The sequence below is a fragment of the Oryctolagus cuniculus genome, chromosome 12 (genome assembly GCF_964237555.1).
Source record: "Oryctolagus cuniculus chromosome 12, mOryCun1.1, whole genome shotgun sequence".
NCBI classification, from domain to species: Eukaryota; Metazoa; Chordata; class Mammalia; order Lagomorpha; family Leporidae; genus Oryctolagus; species Oryctolagus cuniculus.
Window position 1 is genome coordinate 38,316,459 of NC_091443.1, and position 18,838 is coordinate 38,335,296.

The 18,838-nt window shown below is 34.4% G+C and overlaps 1 protein-coding gene across 6 annotated transcripts in view; it reads right to left on the minus strand.

Moving 5' to 3' along the window:
• MIPOL1 (mirror-image polydactyly 1) overlaps nt 1-18,838 on the minus strand; it is a 353,299-nt gene that overhangs the window by 296,537 nt on the left and 37,924 nt on the right. For 3 of the 6 annotated variants that reach the window (XM_051822777.2, XM_051822774.2, XM_070053733.1), the window contains exons 2-4: nt 10,863-11,179; nt 5,728-5,865; nt 5,095-5,173 (exon numbers count right to left, since the gene is read on the minus strand). The exons of 1 other annotated variant lie outside the window; for it this stretch is intronic. In XM_051822777.2, coding sequence (XP_051678737.1) covers nt 5,095-5,113 — 19 coding nt within the window. In that variant the 5' untranslated portion in view covers nt 5,114-5,173; nt 5,728-5,865; nt 10,863-11,179. Of the gene's footprint in view, nt 1-2,769; nt 2,842-5,094; nt 5,174-5,727; nt 5,866-10,862; nt 11,180-18,838 lie in introns of all 6 variants that reach the window. 2 more of the 6 variants (XM_051822775.2, XM_017348269.3) reach the window with 2 other exon arrangements.

Consider the following 18,838-nt stretch of genomic DNA (forward strand, 5'->3'; position numbering starts at 1 on the left):
ACAGATTCTATACTATAAATAGACTAAATATAAGCTATGCCATTTTGAAAAATCAAATCTCTAAAGATATTCTGAATATATTTGAAGAGAATAGATTTTTAAGACTAACACTAATTTCAAATAGTTATTAACATTTATTAATACTTTTATGACTTAACTACATCTGCATTCCATAGCTGCAAGGAATAACAATGACAGCCATCATACTTTACTTAAAGGTCTTGTAAAATAAGTCAATGATATTTTTTAGCATTTGTAATCACTACCACCAACATGTTAGTAAAAATAATTACTCTGGTGGATGGAATACATATTAAATAAACTCACTTCCTGTTTTAGGCATTATAATAGTCTTTACATGTACCATCCCAATCTTCAGAAAAATCCAAAAGGAATCATCTTCCTATTTCATATACAAGTAGGCTCAGGTTTACAAAGAGTTATGAAACCTGCACCCAAGTTCAAGTAGCTAGTACGTAGAACATTAAAACATTGAAATTTATGTTCACCTAGCTCCAAAACTGGTGACTTTTCTATCAATACATTCTACTGAAAACCATTAAATGCACTGGTTCTCCAGTACAACCTACTTTCTAATGAAAACATAGGCAATAAGCTAAAAATACTAATTATATTATTTATTACTTCTTTCTACTTTCCTCTAATAAAGAAAAACAATTATTATGTACAATTTAAGTGTTATAATTTAACACAATGACATTACCTAAGTCTTGAAGAAGTACCTAATCATACATAGTACCTAGCGAATAAGTGTTTTTCTGTCAGCTATCTTACTAGTAAAAATGGATGTTCACTCCAAGCAACTTCCCATTTCCTTTTTCTCTGTCTTAAACATAAAATATTTTATGAAAATGATATGAGATTCTACAATCATATTGACATTTAAAAGCATCATATCTGTTTATCTGTAAAGCTTCTTTAGTTGTGTATTTTTATGTTTGTAAATTATTCAAAACTTTTATTGATAATCCAATTACAGAATAACTGATGAACAAGAAATAAAAACAATGTAAACTCTGTGAACAGAGAGAAAGATGAGCAAACCATTAATAATAGAGATTGATGGTAATATAGCTTCAAAATGATAAGCATAAGCAAACACTATTTTGGCTCAATAAAAGGCCAACATACTAACTTACAAGTTTTGTTTAGGGACGCTTCACTGATCAATTTTGCAGAAAATTATTTTGTTTTGTTTTTTAAAATAAAATGATGATTAAAAAAGACAACTAAATCCTGCAAGATAAATTTTAAAAAAAAACATTTACAGCTTCCAATAAATTGCAACATGTAAAGATTCTACTAACATAAGCAGTTCCAGAAATTGTTTTTCCTCTCTCCAAGTTTCACAAGAGTACAAAGATTCCTCACTTAGAATCATGTTCATGTTTAGGCTTAAAAAAAATTAGCTTAAAAATATATAATTCAAACATTTATCCTTTCTTTATGGTGAAAATCTTCAAAATCTTTCTCGCATTTTTAAAGAAAAATAAATAATATATTACTGCTATTTATAGCCAATTGACCGTGAAACACAATATCAGAACTTCTTACTTCTTACACGCCAAATAAAACATAAAACTGGAAAAAATAAAAACTAGTGGGAACATGTAAAAAAATATAATCCGTATCTAAACTTAGATGACAGATAAGTAAAAATAACTACTATGTGTAAAATATACATTAAATATGAATCCCTAAAATAACAAATCTAGAATCAATATTGGAGAAACTCACTGAATTGAAAAGTTTTTTCCTAAAGTTTCTTCAAGCTGTACCTGTCATACCACATGTTATCTTCAATTAGTAAGAAATATTTAAAAGATAGTAGACATACCATTTAATTTTGGTAGGCACAGTAACCTTTTTTAACCTTTCTTAGGGAACACTGACCCCTAAAGGTTTCAAATTTAAGTTAGTTTCACAATTTTCTCAATTTTACAAATCCAGGCCACATTTTTATCTATACTATTATAAGTAGGTATATGTATAGCAGACATATTTATCCATGAACAATATGTAAATTATTTCTAAAGGACTGTTGACTATTATAAAATATTAGACCATGTTTCTGTTAATAAAAACCACCAAAATTGATAAAAGAAATATTCAAGAATTTCTAACATTTGAAATAATTAGTCATAAGAGATTTCTGAACTATTTATCATTTTTTTTTCTTATACTAAGAAGTAAATGCTAAAAAAGCTAATATCTATCATATGATAACTCATTCTTTCCAAAGGTTGATTTCACATAAACTCCTTTGATTATGACATTTCATTTTTTCTTAAAAACAGATAAAAAAGAACCTTGAAAATACAAGGCTTTCACAAAAATAATATAATTTACTATTGTTCATTGACAACACATATTTTATTCACACTTGTATTATGCATACCACCTTAAAAGATATTTATTCAGGATTTTTCTTTTTTTAACTACTTAAAGTAACTGGGATACATTCAGTATTTGTCTTCAGCACCTCACTTACCAACCGCTCTTTCAGTTTCTGAAATGTCTACAATGTCTATTATCAATAATGGATATAGTTATTACATTATCTACTTAATCAACTTCAACAGAATATTCCAGCAATGTTTCTAAAATAAAACTAGGAAAAGAATGACCACTTCTGTGCTTCTTATAATGAAACTTGTAAGACAATGTAAAGGCATATCTATGTATTAGAAGTATTAATTAAGTAGCTCAATTTCTAAAAAAAGTAAATCATATTAAATAACTACTCACAAAAACAGATTATGACATCTGTGTAAGACAGAAGTTTGAAGTAACTTGTGCTTTAAGATAAATCCCAAGTACCTGGTTATCAAGGAGATGACAATGAGAGATTTTATTGTTTATACATACCAGTTATCACTTACCCATTTAATTCTGTTATGTTAATAACGTTTATAAACAGATACTTATACTACGTAATATGCTACTCCTATTACTAATGTAATACCTATAAAAATGCTTATTTTTGTAATGCAGTTTCAGTAGTATCTGTTGTGATTGTGGCTCCTACAAACTATCTAGGCAATCTATGTCTTAAACCCAGCACCTTCCTTTTCTGAGAGCTTCCGTGGCTCCTTACTTGACATCTTCCCTAGTTATTTACATTTATATAAGTCCTTCCTCCGTAGCCTCTACTTCCTTAGATATACTAGGAACAATTCCCTGGACTCCTTAAAGATACTTTGTTCTCAAATTTGAACAACATGATTCACAGTGATGTTACCTGTGAACACAGAACATAAAAAATAGGTACATCATCATTTGCTTCCTTTTTCTTATTTTGTACATAAACTGAGTATAATGCTTTTTTGAACTCCTCAAGGAAAGAATGTTTATTCTATTACTTGAATAAATTAATTAAAATAGCTACAAAAATTGGTTCTAAATTCATACCAACATATTATCATAAATTTGAATGTAAACAGTAGATCAAAATTTAGTGTCACATACCCATGTACTATAATTACTAACTTTTCATAAAAATATTTAACCACCTTATTAAGGTATTATGTATTACTCTTTTATATGCAATTCAATCAGTTATCTAATTGAGGAGCACACAGAAAGTAGCCCAGAGTCACAAATAAGAAGGGAATCTGCTAATGGTGGACACAAAAGTAGGAGAAGATGTACACCAGTATGGAAATTTAAAACAAGCACAGAAATCAGAAAAAGGTACTCAGAAAGCACATTATCTTTTATACCATAAACAAATGTGTAATAATTAACTTACTTAATAAAATGGTTATAGACTTCTAAAATGGCCTTCTGCTTTCCAAAAAATGTAATAATGTGGTTGACACACAGTTAAAAAATAACACAAAAGAAAGAAAAGAGCCCCACGGAGAGAAGTGAAGTCAAACAAAAGGAAAAGGCTATGTGATTTTTAATAAGAATTTGTTTAAGTAATAAAATTGAGAGGAAATAAAAAACACAGAGACACAAAGATTTAAGTCATCAACTATATGTAACGTATTCAGAATGATTTATTTACCAAATATTTCAAATTTTCAATATATTACTGTAATAGATATTAAATCTTCCATTCCTCCTATGTAGATGCTGATGCGTCTATCTCTATCTATCATCTATCCGTCCATCCAGCCAGCTATCCAGCCAGCCATCTCTCAGTCTGTCTTCAGACTGTCTTTTAAATTGGATTTCTGTGCGTGGCTTTTTGTCTCTTGGGCTGTGTCTTTCTGCCTGTGCATATCTGTGAGTGTTTTCTTCTCAAAATCTGTCCCTGAGTCTGAGGCTGTGCTATGTCTCTCTCTGCCTCACAGTGTTTTTCTTCATCTCCAATTGTGCATCTCTGCAGATCTCAAACTCTGTAGCTATCTTCCTGGCTCCCTCTGACTGTCTCTGTGAGTGTCTATCTTAGTGTGTCTCATGACATGCTTGTGCCTCTATATGTGCTTCTGTGTCTGTGTGTGTCTCAGTGTATTTTGGGGTATGTGTGTGTGTGTATCTTCAGATCTATGTCTTTCCCCTCTGTTTTGATATATACATCTGTCTGACTCTTATTTTCTCTTTCCCTCCTTACACCATTTGTTTTTTTTTTTTTTTTCTGGTATTTTTCCTTCCTTTGAGTGTGTGTGCGTCGCGCACACCATGTGTGTCTTACTCTGGTATCTTTCCGTGTGTCTCTACATGTCTCTGTCTCTGTATGTCTCACTCAAGTATCTTCTCTCTATGTCTCTTCCTCCATGTATTTCTTTTTCTCTGTGCCTCTCTCTCTCACTCATTTGTCTCCTCTCTCTGTTTCTTTGCATGTAGGTGTGTTTCTTTCTCTTCCTGTAGGTCTTTTTCTTCTTCCTCTTTTGATGTCTCTTTTCAGTATGTCTCATTCTCTGTATGTCTTTCTTTGTATCTATTTTGTAATATGTGAGTCTCTTGTGTGTATGTGCCTCTCTGTGTGTGTGTGTGTGTGTGTGTTCACGCACCTGCTCGCCTGCTTCTGTCTTAACATTATTAGTTGGAATAAACACACTTCATTCAGTATCATGAACTAGCACAACACTGGAGGGCTGGCATTAATACCTTAAAGGTCCTTACCTTTTGACCAGTCCTCCATTTGTACTTCTGTTCTTGTTTGCTCTGGCAGTGTCTCTGGTTTTTGCTCCAAGATTTGAAGCTAAAATAAAGCCAACTCTAGATAAATAAACTTAAAACAATATCAGAACACACCTAAGCCTTACTTTTGTTTTACAGAGAATTTACAGGACAAAATTTTTAAAACATTTTAATGGGACAAGTAACTATATTTCGGCAGATGAAATTAAATCTTTATCAGTAAAAGCTCCTATTCTTCACACTTTTAATAACTATAGTTCAGGTTAAGTTTTTAGACATTTGTGCTTATTTGGTTTGAGAACCATTTAATTTACTTAACTTAAATTTTCTCTAACTTCATATGTTTAAGAAAAATAAATTTTTTACTATGTTTGCCATAAATTTTACAACAAAAATTTCAAAATTTTAACTTAAACTTGCCATGTATGTATTTATATCAAACACTTAATGCATGTAAAAGTAATTTAAGAATGATATTTTCAATTTTTAAAACACATAAAGGAACATTAACTTGTGGAGTTATTGGTATTTTCTTACAGTTGCTTCCATAGTAAACATGACAAATGCTATGCAAGTATTTTTTCATGTTTTTAAGGATAATAAAATTACATTTACCTCACAGCTAGAACACTGCGTTCCTTAAAAAGTCCTCAAATAAAGCTGTAGTAAGCTTCTCCTTTTCCAATTTTCTCTAAATATGTTGATCTGGAGTTGGCAGTCTTTTTCTAACTTCCTCATTTACTTTTGGATTAGCTGAAAATATAGTAAGTTATTAATATCAAAGAAATATGTTCCAGTCAATGAAGCCATTTCCCTACATATTGCCCAAAAAGGTTAATAATAATTGCAGTATTTTAATAAGAGATTCATATAGCAAGACATGTAGAAAATACAGTCTTTAATAACCTCTGGAGTATTTTAAAACATGTCTTACAGGCCTTAATGTGCTTAGTAATATACTATTTAAAACCATAATTTTATCCCTCTGCAATATACAGTCACTCTTCCTCATCATTTACCCAGCTAATGAATGCCAGCAATTAGTAAAATGTAATCCCATTGCACAATCATTTTAATGCTTTTAGCACTCAGAAAAGTAAACACCAAATTAATACTGCTCAAGCCATATCAGATCCTAGTTGGAAGCAAGCAATTATAGTTCAGCTCCTCAGGTGTAATTAAATGATTGGAATGATTTAGTTCCATAAATGCAAGTTAATTCATAAGCAAGCAACAAATATACTGGGAGTAATTACAAGAAACATTGACAGTCTAAGCAGAGCAAATTCTTTTTAGAGCCTGACATAGTAAAATGCTGCCCTCTCCTGGGCATATAAGTGAATATCTCAGAGTCACAATAAAAAAGAAAAAAAAAACCTAACTTTAAAAACACTCCACAAAGTAATAATAACCAATATTCAATTTGATTTCATTTCTTATATGAAAAATAAAAATATACATATTATGTTACAGTAATATACAGCAACATATGTAATAAAGTTATGTTTTTTTTTTTTTTTCCATTAAAGCTCTGTGTTTGAGTCCTAAAACATCCAAGATGATGCCTATTCCTTCAATGAAACAAAAAATGCTTTCATGACATTGACAGGCTTCAAGTTAAACTTCTAGAAACATCTGGAGTGTTGGTCAATGGCTTTGGGAAAGCATAAATGGAATGTTATTGATAGCTAAATTATGCCTTCATAATAAGTAGAAAACATTATATAATGGTCGAAAATTAATGATTTTATGAAGTTTAAAAGTAAAAACAGGTTGATCACTGGTATAACTGTCATTACAAGCACATTTTAAAACAAAGAGTAACAAATTTCACCCAAACTAAAATGTATACTGGTCTTAGCTAAGCCATTTTCAAGTTATCACACACTTGGGGTAAATGTATGATGAATTTGTTTGCATATTACTCAGAGAGCCCTTAACTTTTTGCATTAAACTTTCAGAAGCTTATTTATTATACTTTAAGTCATACTCATTATGGCTGTTAAAACACGTGTTTCTACCACTGAGCCTAATCAGTATCATCTCTTTGCCTTTCTACAGAATTAAACATATTCTATAGTAAAATAAGGTAATTAGTACAACAAATGTTTACTTCTTCAATAAATGCAAATGGCACTTGCAGAAGATAATGCTTATCACTACACCAGTATTTGGGGGGTGGGAGAGCATTAAATTAATGTCCTTCTAATTTGCTTTCAAATGCATTAAAATAACCATTTTCTAAGTCAGATCCTGTGCAAACTATAAAATAAATCAAAATATTAAAAAGTCCTGTCACTAAGTTTAAAATGTACAGCACATTTGCTTTGCCCTTGATGTCAGAGTCTTATTTTTCAATTCATATCTTGTACACTGTAAGTTAATTGCTTTTGGAAAGTACTTATTATTCATGTAAAAATTAATGTGCCAATGTATTTAAATCCTCTTAAATGACCATTCATGCATCTTTCTTCTTTAAGTACCAATGAAATCTGTCAAAAGACATCAATGCAAAATGGTCTTAAAGAAAGTTGAATAGAGATTTTTTTTTCTGCTAACACAAGATTTTCATATTCACCAACTTTACTTAAATTCCATTAATTTTTTAAGCTACTTTTAATAAATTCACCAAGTAAAATTTTTAGGCCCCATAGTCTGTCATTTGTGTTCCAGCTGACATTATGAATATTAATAACAGTGTTATCCTGATTAAATAGGCTTCATATGAAATCCCTGTGAATCCTATAGCTCAGACATCTCATTTTTCCAACTCTTTATGAATTTGGATTCACACATTAAACTGGAAAAATCTTAAAAAACAGATTTAATGGCACATTTGCATATCCTTAAGCAAAAATTAGATGTTTTAATGATTCAAACATTTAAAACTTCTATATCTACATATTATATAAATAGATATCTGTAAACATGCAACATATTTTACAATCCTCTCTTTCTCAGAACAAAGGATTAAGGCTAATCAAATACTAATTCTTGTCCTTACCTTAAAGAATTAGTATCAAGAATTCAAGTTAAAAATTATATGTTCACATTAAAACTCTGAGATAATTTCACAATAGAAATCAGATAAATTAGATGTCTTAATAAAAATGCTGACCAGACAAAATATGTTAATTTCTTTATAATTACTGAACTACACTGGAAGCAAAGTAAAATCAGTTTTGAACTAAAGTTTGTTTACAAGCTGTACCTGAAAAATCACCTCTGTTTAAAATAAAACCAACGTAATATATCATATTAACCTGTTAAGTTAAAATCATCTCCATCACAGATTCCCATCCTCTAACTTATTCCAACTGTTTAATTCTCAAAAGGAAGAGACACAAAAAGAAGAAAACAATATAAGGCAAACTGTATATCCCCTTCTCTGTCTCTAGGTACACGGGAATCTCAACATTTCTGCAGTTTCCTGCATTCATCAATCAAAGAAAAGCAGATTGAAAAATTTAAACAACAGCTCTATGCCCTCAAATGTGACTTGACTCTGTTTACTCAGTACTAAAACACTTCTTGAAAGAAAATGTGTTCTTTGACCAGTGAAAATTTCTAAATTGTCTAAAAATTGTGATTCTAACATTTACCCTTTCATAGAGAAACATTTCAAAATGGAATTTCATTTATTCTCCAATGTAATAGCACTAAGGATTTTTTAAAACCTATTATAAATAGAAAATGTTCTTCTTAACTCCTCTACAAAAAGCCTTCTGCAAAGGATTTTGATTTGCTCTGGTTAGTGGAGTTTTTTTTTCTAAATATCTTCTTAATTTGATTAAAAATTGTATAAACTGAATTCAAGGTCAAACAAGGAGTCATTTATAATACTGCATTATATCCAACTGTAACTAGGAAAATAATTTTTAAATATCAGAGAAATGTTGATAATTTCTGCATTGAAATAGTTTCTTTGCACTATATATCTGAGAGCCAAACATTTTATCAGAACATACATACACAGTATAAGCCTATGCCCTACTACTGGTGCTTCATCTTATCATACAAAAGTCTCTCAAACATTCATGGCCTCCTGGCACATTCTCTCTCAAAAAGAATCCTTTTAACCCAATGTTCCCAATCCCTACCAAGGCCCAGACAACTTAAGTTCTTTAGAGCCAGGGAAAGTAAGAAGTAGTTCAGGGAGAAAGGATATGGTATAAAAATGGCCCTGCACCACAGCTACCAAATTAAAAATGCATATACTACTTGACCCCACAGTTCTTAAACTAAAAAGATTGTTATGTACAAAGAAACTCATTAAAGAAGTACATATTTGTAAAGACAAATACTCAAGCTTCCCATTCATACTCCAATTCTTGCTGTCACTTGAACAACAGGAAGCTGATTCTTGTCTCAGAGCTTTAATATTTGCTATACCCTCTGTCTAAAATTCACTTCTCCCAAATTTTCAATCACATTTTTTTTTTCGTCATTTATACCTTGCTCCCAAGTATTTCTTCAAAAAGGTTAGCCTGGCCATCCTATCTAAAGCAGATACTCTTTTGTCATTACACTACTTGAGCTACTACCCTCACTGAACTATTTTTTTTCTTAGGTTTTCATTGGTTTTGATATAGCTCTGCCAATGATTTACATGAAAGGTACATGAAAACAAGACCCTTCAAAGAATATTTGGTTTACTGTAAGGACTCAGTGTGTCTTTGATGAATAGACAGATGCATTGACAGATGGAGAAACAAATGATCATTGGGACACCAGAACATAATTGTCCATCAATAGAAAACTGATAAAATGAAATGATTAAACTACACAGAAAATCTATGTGGTTTTTATCACAAAGCCAAAATATCTAAATGTACTATGTGTTGAAGATTCTTTCAACAGATACTTGTTAAACACCTCACAGTGTAAGTTAGACACTGTCTGAGTTAGGTATAAAATAGAAAATAAGATAAATATAGGGGCTGATGCTGTGGTGCAGTGGGTTGAAGTCCCCATCTGCAGCACTGGCATCCCATATGGGTGCTGGTTCAAGTCCTGGCTACTCTACTTCCAATACAGCTCTCTGCTAGGGCCTGGGAAAGCAGAAGATGCCCAAGTCCTTGGGCCTCTGCACCCATGTGGGAGACCCGGAAGAAGCTCCTGGCTCTTGGCTTCGGATCAGCCCAGTTCTGGCTGCTATGGCCATCTGGGTAGTGAACCAACGGATGGAAGACCTCTGCTTGGCCTCTCTGTAACTCTGCCTTTCAAATAAATAAATCTCTCTAAAAAATATACGTTTCTTATACAGGTATGTCATTAGTCAAAATAATATAAGCATGAAACATAGAAAAAATAAAAACAGTAACAGAAAAAAATACAAAATTTTACTTACATACACATTCATGCTTGAATACACCTAGTATTTTTTTCACATGGAAAACAATTACCAGGGTCAGCACTGTGGCTTAGTGGGTAAAGCCACTGCCTGCAGTGCCAGCATCCCATATGGGTGCAAGTTTGGGTCCCGGCTGCTACACTTCCAATCCAGCTCTCTGCTATGGCCTGGGAAACAGCAGAAGATGGCCCAAGTCCTTGGGCCCCTGCACCTGCATGGAAGACCCAGAAGAAGCTCCAGGCTCCTGGCTTTAGATTGGTACAGCTCCAGCTGTTGCAGCCAATTGGGGAGTAAACCAGCGGATGGAATACCTCTCTTTCTCTTCCTCTCCTCTCTGTGTTACTCTCACTTTCAAATAAATAAATAAATCTTAAAAAAAAAGAAAGAAAGAAATTACCAGAACTGGCACTGTGGTGTAGTGGGTTAAGTTGCTATCTGCAGCACCAGCATCCCATATGGACACTAGTTCAAATCCAGGCTGCTCCACTTCCAATTCAGCTCCCTGCTAATGCACCTGGGAAAGCAGCAGAAGATGACCTAGGTGCTTGGGTTCTTGCACCCACATGGGAGACCCAGAAGAAGCTCCTGGTTCTTAGCTTCAGCCTGCCCCAATTCCAGCTGTTGCAGACGTCTGGGGAGTGAACCAGCAGATGGGGGATCTTCTACCTCCCCTTCTCTCTCTGTAATTCTTACTTTCAAAGAGGTAAAATAAATCTTAAAAACAAAAAAGAAAATAAAACAATTACTAGTAGTTAGTCTGAAGAAACAGCCTAAGAATAGGGAGGCTAAAAAATGAGGGAAAAAATACTTATCTTTAATTTTATATCTACATGTGTAACTTGATTTTTTTACCATGTACTAGTTCTATTCTTAATAGGAAAGATGAAAATCATTCCATTACAACTGAGATAATCAAATGAATAAGAAGAAAGTCATTTTTATAATTCCTTTTAAACTGAAAAAATTATTACTGCCTAAGTAATCTTTTACCATTATAATTTGGTTACACAGTTATACTATAGCTATTTGTTTGCTTGCTTGCTTGCTTAGTTTAAGTAGAGTGAAAAGTTCAAAACAAGACAGTTCCCAATTGTTATAGTGTTAGTGATGAAAAAATTACTATTAAAAAAAATTACTTTCCATCACTGAAGGTCATTATGATGGCAAATTTCATGTGTCAACTTGACTGGGCCATTAGTGCCAGACATTTGTTTAACCATTGCTCTAGGTATCTGCAAGGGTATTCTTGGATGAGAGTAACATTTGGGTCAGTACAATAAGTGAGGTTGATAGCACTCCTTAAATTGACTAGGCCATTCAGGTAGTTGAGAGTCTAGAAAAAGTTAAAAGACCGACCTCTAGAAACCAAGAGGGAACTAGGACATCTTTCCTGCCTTCAGACTCTAAAATGTCCGACTGTTTTGGGCTCAAGCCTCAGTTCTTAAACTATTCCATCAGCTCTCTTGGTTCTCAGGCCTTTAGACTCAGACTGGAACTACATCATTGCCACTCTAGCGTCACCACTTGCCACTGCAGATCTTGGGACTTGTCAGCCTTCATAATCACCTAGGTCAATTCCTTATAATAAATTGTGTGTGTATGTGTGTGTGTGTGTGTGTGTGTGTGTGTTTGTGTAAACAAAGTTCATGGAAAAGAAAATGGAATTTAAAGATAAGTTTATTTTGGTGCAAAAAAATAAAAAATAAAGCCATGCATGGGGCCAGCGCCACAGCTCAATAGGCTAATCCTCCACCTGCGGCGCTGGCACACCGGGTTCTAGTCCTGGTCAAGGCACCAGGTTTTGTCTCGGTTGCTCCTCTTCCAGTCCAGCTCTCTTCTGTGGCCCAAGAGTACAGTGGAGGATGGCCCAAGTGCTTTGGTCCTGCACCCGCATGGGAGACCAGGAGAAGCCCCTGGCTCCTGGCTTCGGATCAGTGCAGTGAGCCGGCCACAGTGGCCATTGAGGGGTGAACCAACGGAAAAGGAAGACCTTTATCTCTGTCTCACACTGTCCACTCTGCCTGTCAAAAAAAAAAAAAAAAAAAAAAAAGCCAGGCATGACTTTTTCATTATATTCATTTCCTATGAACAGTGAAGGCTCCCTCCCCACCGCTGTTGTGTGTGTGTGCACGTGCACATCTCCTGATTATCTCTCTGTAGAATTCTAATGCAGACGTAAAAGTACAGCATATTAAGATACACAAATAAATATTTGGAGTTTCAAATATATGGGTTCCACATTTTCAACATTTGAGAACAAAACAATATACTGTTTTGAATACTGCAATGTTCTTCAATGTCATTTGCAAATGACACTGAGAATGGATATGGCATTGCACAGACTGCTGATTTAAAAAAAAAAACTTTAAACCTAGTATTATTTTATCCACTCTGCCTGTCAAAAAAAAAAAAACCAAAAAACTAGTATTATTTTCAGAGGTCTAAACATATACTAGGATTTTCTACAATATCCTGAAACGTTTTGCCCTAAGCTAAACTAAACTAAGTCACTTAATCTAGCAGAGAACAGAATATAAAAACAAAGTCAGTTTATAGAATAGCTTTTCCAAGGAACAAACAGCCTGTTTTCTTAAGATTCATGTGGGTGTCAAGTTCTGATGCAATGATATACTGCTTCACACAAGGCTTACATTTCCATACCATCAACTGAAATTCTTGGCAAACCACAGACAAAAAAGTATTAGAGCAGGTTAAATTAACCAATAATGACAACTGTTATGAGCAGCAACTTAAAATAAAACAGCTATCAAATAGAGTCTTTCTAAAAATAATGTATAATCATTTAATTTTCTTTATTCATTATATAGTATTGTATTGTCTACTAACAGATTTCCTCAAACAGAGCATAAGCCATTTAATAATTTCTACACTTTCTGTAGTTTAACAATACTAACAAAAACACATTAAAAAATACAGGCAAATATGTGATGATAAATATACTCTAATAGCAGCAGTTATAATTTGACTTTTGAACACTTAACAGCAATTTTATAATTAATACAATGCTTATCTATTAAATTTGCTAAGATTGCTGTAATTTTCAATAAACAGTGCTACATGCAAACAAAAGATTTCATTTTTAAAAAATTATAATACTGAAGATAGCTTCTAGATTGTAATATATAACTAAAAATCTAATATTTAAAGGAAGCAAAGTAACATTAGGCTTCAATCTCTAATTTTTTGTACAATGTCAAGAAATTTGCAACCACACCATTTATTATTCTGAGGAACTACAAAAGTATATCTAATTTCTTTGGAATCATTCTTCATTTTTTTTCATTAAAAGTACGTAATAATAACAGCCTGTATTAGATAATAAAATTTTTTTTAAGATTTATCTTTTGGAAGAGTTAGAGAGAGGGAGGGAGACACAGAGAGAGAGAGCAAGCTCTTCCATCCTGGTTCACTGCTTCACTCCCCAAATGGCCCCAACAACCAGGCCACAACCAGGAGCCTGAATTCCAACTATGTCCCCCACGTGGGCACAGGGGCCCAAGTACTTGGGATATCTTCTGCTGCATTTCTAGGTGCATTAGTAGGGAGCTGGATGAGAAGTGAGGCACCCAGGAATCAAACAGGTGCCCAAACGGGATGCCTGCTAAGCCACAAAGCCTGCTCCCTAAAAATAAGAATAAGCTGAATTGTATATATAAATTTGGGGGCTGGAGTTGTCATGCACTGGGTTAAACCACAGCTTACAACAATGTTTGTGACAATGGAATCCAATATAGGAGCACCAGTTTAAGTCTCAGCTGTTCCACTTCTGATCCAGTTCTCTGCTAATGTGCTTGGGAAAGCAGCAGAATATGGCCTAAATACTTGTGCCCCACGCACCTTTTGGAAGACTCGGATGGAGTCCTAGCTCAGTCCTGGCTGTTGCGGCCACTTGATCTTTTTTTTATTCGAATATCAGTGTTATAAAGACAGAGAGAGTAGGAGAGAGAGAGGACATACTTTCAATTTACTTTATAATCACAAGCTAACCCTCCACTAAATAAAAAATTCGACAAGTAGTTAGGCTTTTAAAACTGTATATATGAAAAATATTCAATTTCCTTTTATATAAATAAAAATTAAATTTAAAAAATTATAAGATACTTTTATATAAATTACATGTATTGTCCTTTATGTTTTTTACCACACTATAGTTTCTTAGGATTCAGAAGCAAATACTCAACTGAAATTTCTGCTTAATAAGATATATATTTTTAAAACCTATCCTAAATGGTAAATCAATTTAAAATATTACCTACAATATTGATAGTGATTATATAGTATTCCAATAAAAATATTAAATAAAGCAATATATATTATTCTAAAAAGATATTTTCCAAAAGACATTGTTGGTTTTTCATTTTAAAAATCTAAGAATTATTCTTTCTTTCTTTTCTTTAAGATTCCTTTATTTATTTGGATGGTAGAGTTACAGAGAGGCAGAAGCAGACACAGAGAAAGAGAGATCTTCCATCTGCTGATTCACTCCCCAAATAGTCGCAATGGCCAGAGCTGAGCTTTCCAAAGCCTGGAGCCAGGAGCTTCTTATGTGTCTCCTAAGTGAGTGCAGGGGCCAAAGGACTTGGGCCATCTTCTACTGCATGCCCAGGCCATAGCAGAGAGCTGGATCAGAAGTGGAGCAGCCAGGAGTTGAACCAGCACCCATATGGGATACCAGCACCACAGGTGATGACTTTACCCACTAGGCCACAGTGTTGATCCCGGAATTCTTCTTTCAAGAAACTTGTATCTCTATGTTTGGTTTATGTAATATAATCATGATTAATACAAAATGCATGTATGAGTAATAACATTTTACACTGCTGATTCTATTAAAAATTTTGTTAAAAATTGAAATTTATCCTATCCTAAATATTGAAAATATTACAAAAAAACTCAAACATTATATGCCTCCTGATGGGTATATGCTTCACTAATAAGTATCATCCTGGGGCAGGAATGGGGGATTGAAGGAAAGGAGAAGCATTCACAGCACAAGCAGAATACGGGAACGCAGATGAAACCGCATGAATCACAATGGATAACTGCCGATGCTGGGCCATGCATGTGTCAGTGTCTGTTGTTCTATTTCTCTACTTTTTTAAAAAATATATTTCCTATCTTTCAAAATAAAAAAGTAAAATACATATTATAAGACATAAGAATTGCAAAATGTAAGAAAATATATCGCATTTACTTTTTTTGTCCAAAATGGTAGCATTTCCTTTCTAGGAAAATTCATTGACAATTCTTTCACAGAACCTGCTTGAGTATCCCCTTTCATATCAGAATGGTATCAAAACCTCATAATACCTCATGCCTGATATACTCATATATACACATCAAATACTCACATAAACTCCATAAGAACTCTATATTGCACATAACTTAGAGCAAAGTCTAAAAATTTTATTTTAGTCAGTAGAAACTGAAAAGAAAATACTATCCACAATGGATATGTACTTTATTTAAATGTTTTGGAATTACTCCTTGACCTCAGGTTTAACATTTCCTTAAGCCGAGACCTGATGTTACCAGTGACGTGGGCAAGTGGGAAACAGAGTAGGTCTACTCTATCACCTTTAGCAAACATTTTCCTCACCAAGCTATTTAGAGACCATCTGCTGTGCCCAAAAGCAACAACATAGTTAGTTACTGCTACTCATTTGCAAGGTAGGTCATCAAGTGTATCATTTGTTGGAATCACAACTATGTGAATCTAAAAATATATGTTCACCCTGATCAGTGACAACCAACCGAACACCTAAAAGGAAACCTGTTGAAGTGAAATGGACACTATGAGAAACAATGACTTGATCAGACCTTATCCTGTCGAGAAACAACTTACTACTTTATTCTTTTTAGTATTTTTTTTGTCCTACTTAATACTATTGGTTGAACTCTCTAATTAACACACAATTATTCTTAGGTGTTTAAATTTAACTGAAAAGTGATCCCTGTTAAATGTAAGAGTGGGAATAAGAGAGGGAGGAGATGTACAATCTGGGACATGCTCAATCGGACTTTCCCCAAATGGTGGAGTTAGAAACGTGCCAGGGGATTCCAATTCAATCCCATCAAGGTGGCATGTACCAATGCCATCTCACTAGTCCAAGTGATCAATTTCAGTTCACAATTGATCATACTGATAGGTCTAAGAGTCAAAGGGATTGCATAAACAAGACTAGTGTCTGCTAATACTAACTGATAGATTTAAAAAGGAGAGAACAATCCAACATGGGAAGCGGGATACACTGCAGACTCATAGAATGGCAGATACCCTAACCAGCACTCTGGCCTCAGAATCAGCCCTTAAAGCATTCAGATCTGGCTAAAAAGCCCATGAGAGTATTTCAAGCATGGAAAGCCAAGACACTCTGGACAAAAAAAAAAAAAAAAAAACCTAAATGAAAGATCTCTGCAAATGAGATCCCAGTGGAAAGAACGGGCCATCAAAAAAGGAGGTACCTTTCTCTGAAGGGAGGAGAGAACTTCCACTTTGACTATGGCCTTGCCTAAATAAGATCGAAGTTGGTGAACTCAAGAGGCTTCCATAGCCTTGGCAAGTCACGACAAGAGCCTAGGGTAATTACTGATGCCATAAATAAGAGTGTCATTTGTTAAATCAACAACAGGAGTGCACTTACTCCCAATGTAGGATCTCTGTCCTTAATGTGTTCTACTATGTGAATTAACGGTATAACTAGTACTCAAACAGTACTTTATACTTCGTGTTTTTGTGTGGGTGCAAATTGTTGAAATGTTTACTTATTATATACTAAACTGGGCCGGCACCACGGCTCAGTAGGCTAATCCTCCTGCGGCGCCAGCACACCGGGTTCTAGTCCCGGTTGGGGTGCCAGATTCTGTTCCAGTTGCTCCTCTTCCAGTCCAGTTCTCCTGTGGCCCAGGAGTGCAGTGGAGGATGGCCCAGGTCCTTGGGCCCTGCACCCACATTGGAGACCAGGAGGAAGCACCTGGTTCCTGGCTTTGGATTGGCACAGCGTGCTGGCCGCAATGCACCAGCCATAGCGGCCACTTGGGGGGTGAACCAACAGAAAAAGGAAGACTTTTCTCTCTGTCTCTCTCTCTCTCACTGTCTAACTCTGCCTGTCAAAAAAGAAAGTACATACTAAATTGATCTTCTTTTTATAAAGACAATTGAAAATGAATCTTGATGTGAATGGGATGGGAGAGGGGGTGGGAGATGGGATGGCTGCGGGTGGGAGGGAGGTTATGGAGGGAGAAACCCAATGTAATCCAAAAGTTGTACTTTGAAAATTTATATTTATTAAATAAAATAAAAAATATTTTGTAATTTTAATATAGAACACATTTATTTCCATTGCAGGTGTTTCCCATTTATGTTATGGTCATATTTCTTTGTATATGCATAACAAGTATTTGAAATTAAGAAGAAGGTTAACTGTCATGGAAGAATCATAAACAGAAACAGTGATGATGCCTATACTAAAAAGATTTAAAATTTCAACACCTTCCACCATTTAGTAGGTGTTAACTGTATTCTTAAACCAATATATTTAGGCAAATTTTGAAATTTATCATAATGTTTAAAATAACTTTAATAAGTAACAATTTTTCATACCCATAAAATAAATACACGTGTATGTCTGTCATCTTGCACCAGGAAGAAATGATACCTTGTCCTGGAGTCAGATCCTACATCCAGTTTGATTTCCTTTTTGGCTTTTTATTCAAGGAACTACAAACTCAATTCCATTCTCATGGATATTATTAAACATTCTGTGGAATATCCCTTGATATATACACCTGATTCTTTGAAATACTTATTAAAATACATTTTAAAACATAGATAAACTTGGCTAGCGCCGCTGTTCACTAGGCTAATCCTCCGCCTGCGGCGCCGGCATCCCAGGTTCTAGTCCTGACTGGGGCGCCAGATTCTGTCCCGGTTACTCCTCTTCCAGTCCAGCTCTCTGCTGTGGCCCGGAAAGGCAGTGGAGGATGGCCCAAGTACTTGGGCCCTGCACCCGTATGGGAGACCAGGAGGAAACGCCAGGCTCCTGGCTTTGGATCGGCGCTGGGTGCCAGCCGTAGTAGCCATTTGGGGGATGAACCAACGGAAGGAAGACCTTTCTCTCTTTCTCTCTCTCACTGTCTAACTCTGCCTGTCAAAAAAAAAAAAAAATAGATAAGCTCAAAATAAGAAAGGAAAATCTTCACATGTCAAAACTGAACCATAAGTGTTACTGAGTAGGACTCAAGCCATGTAGTCCACAAAAATATTGATAGCAAACGGCCTTCACGGTTAGACTTCAAGTGCACAGACTCTCCCCTTCTTCAAACTGCAATCAGATATTTCTAACCACCTGT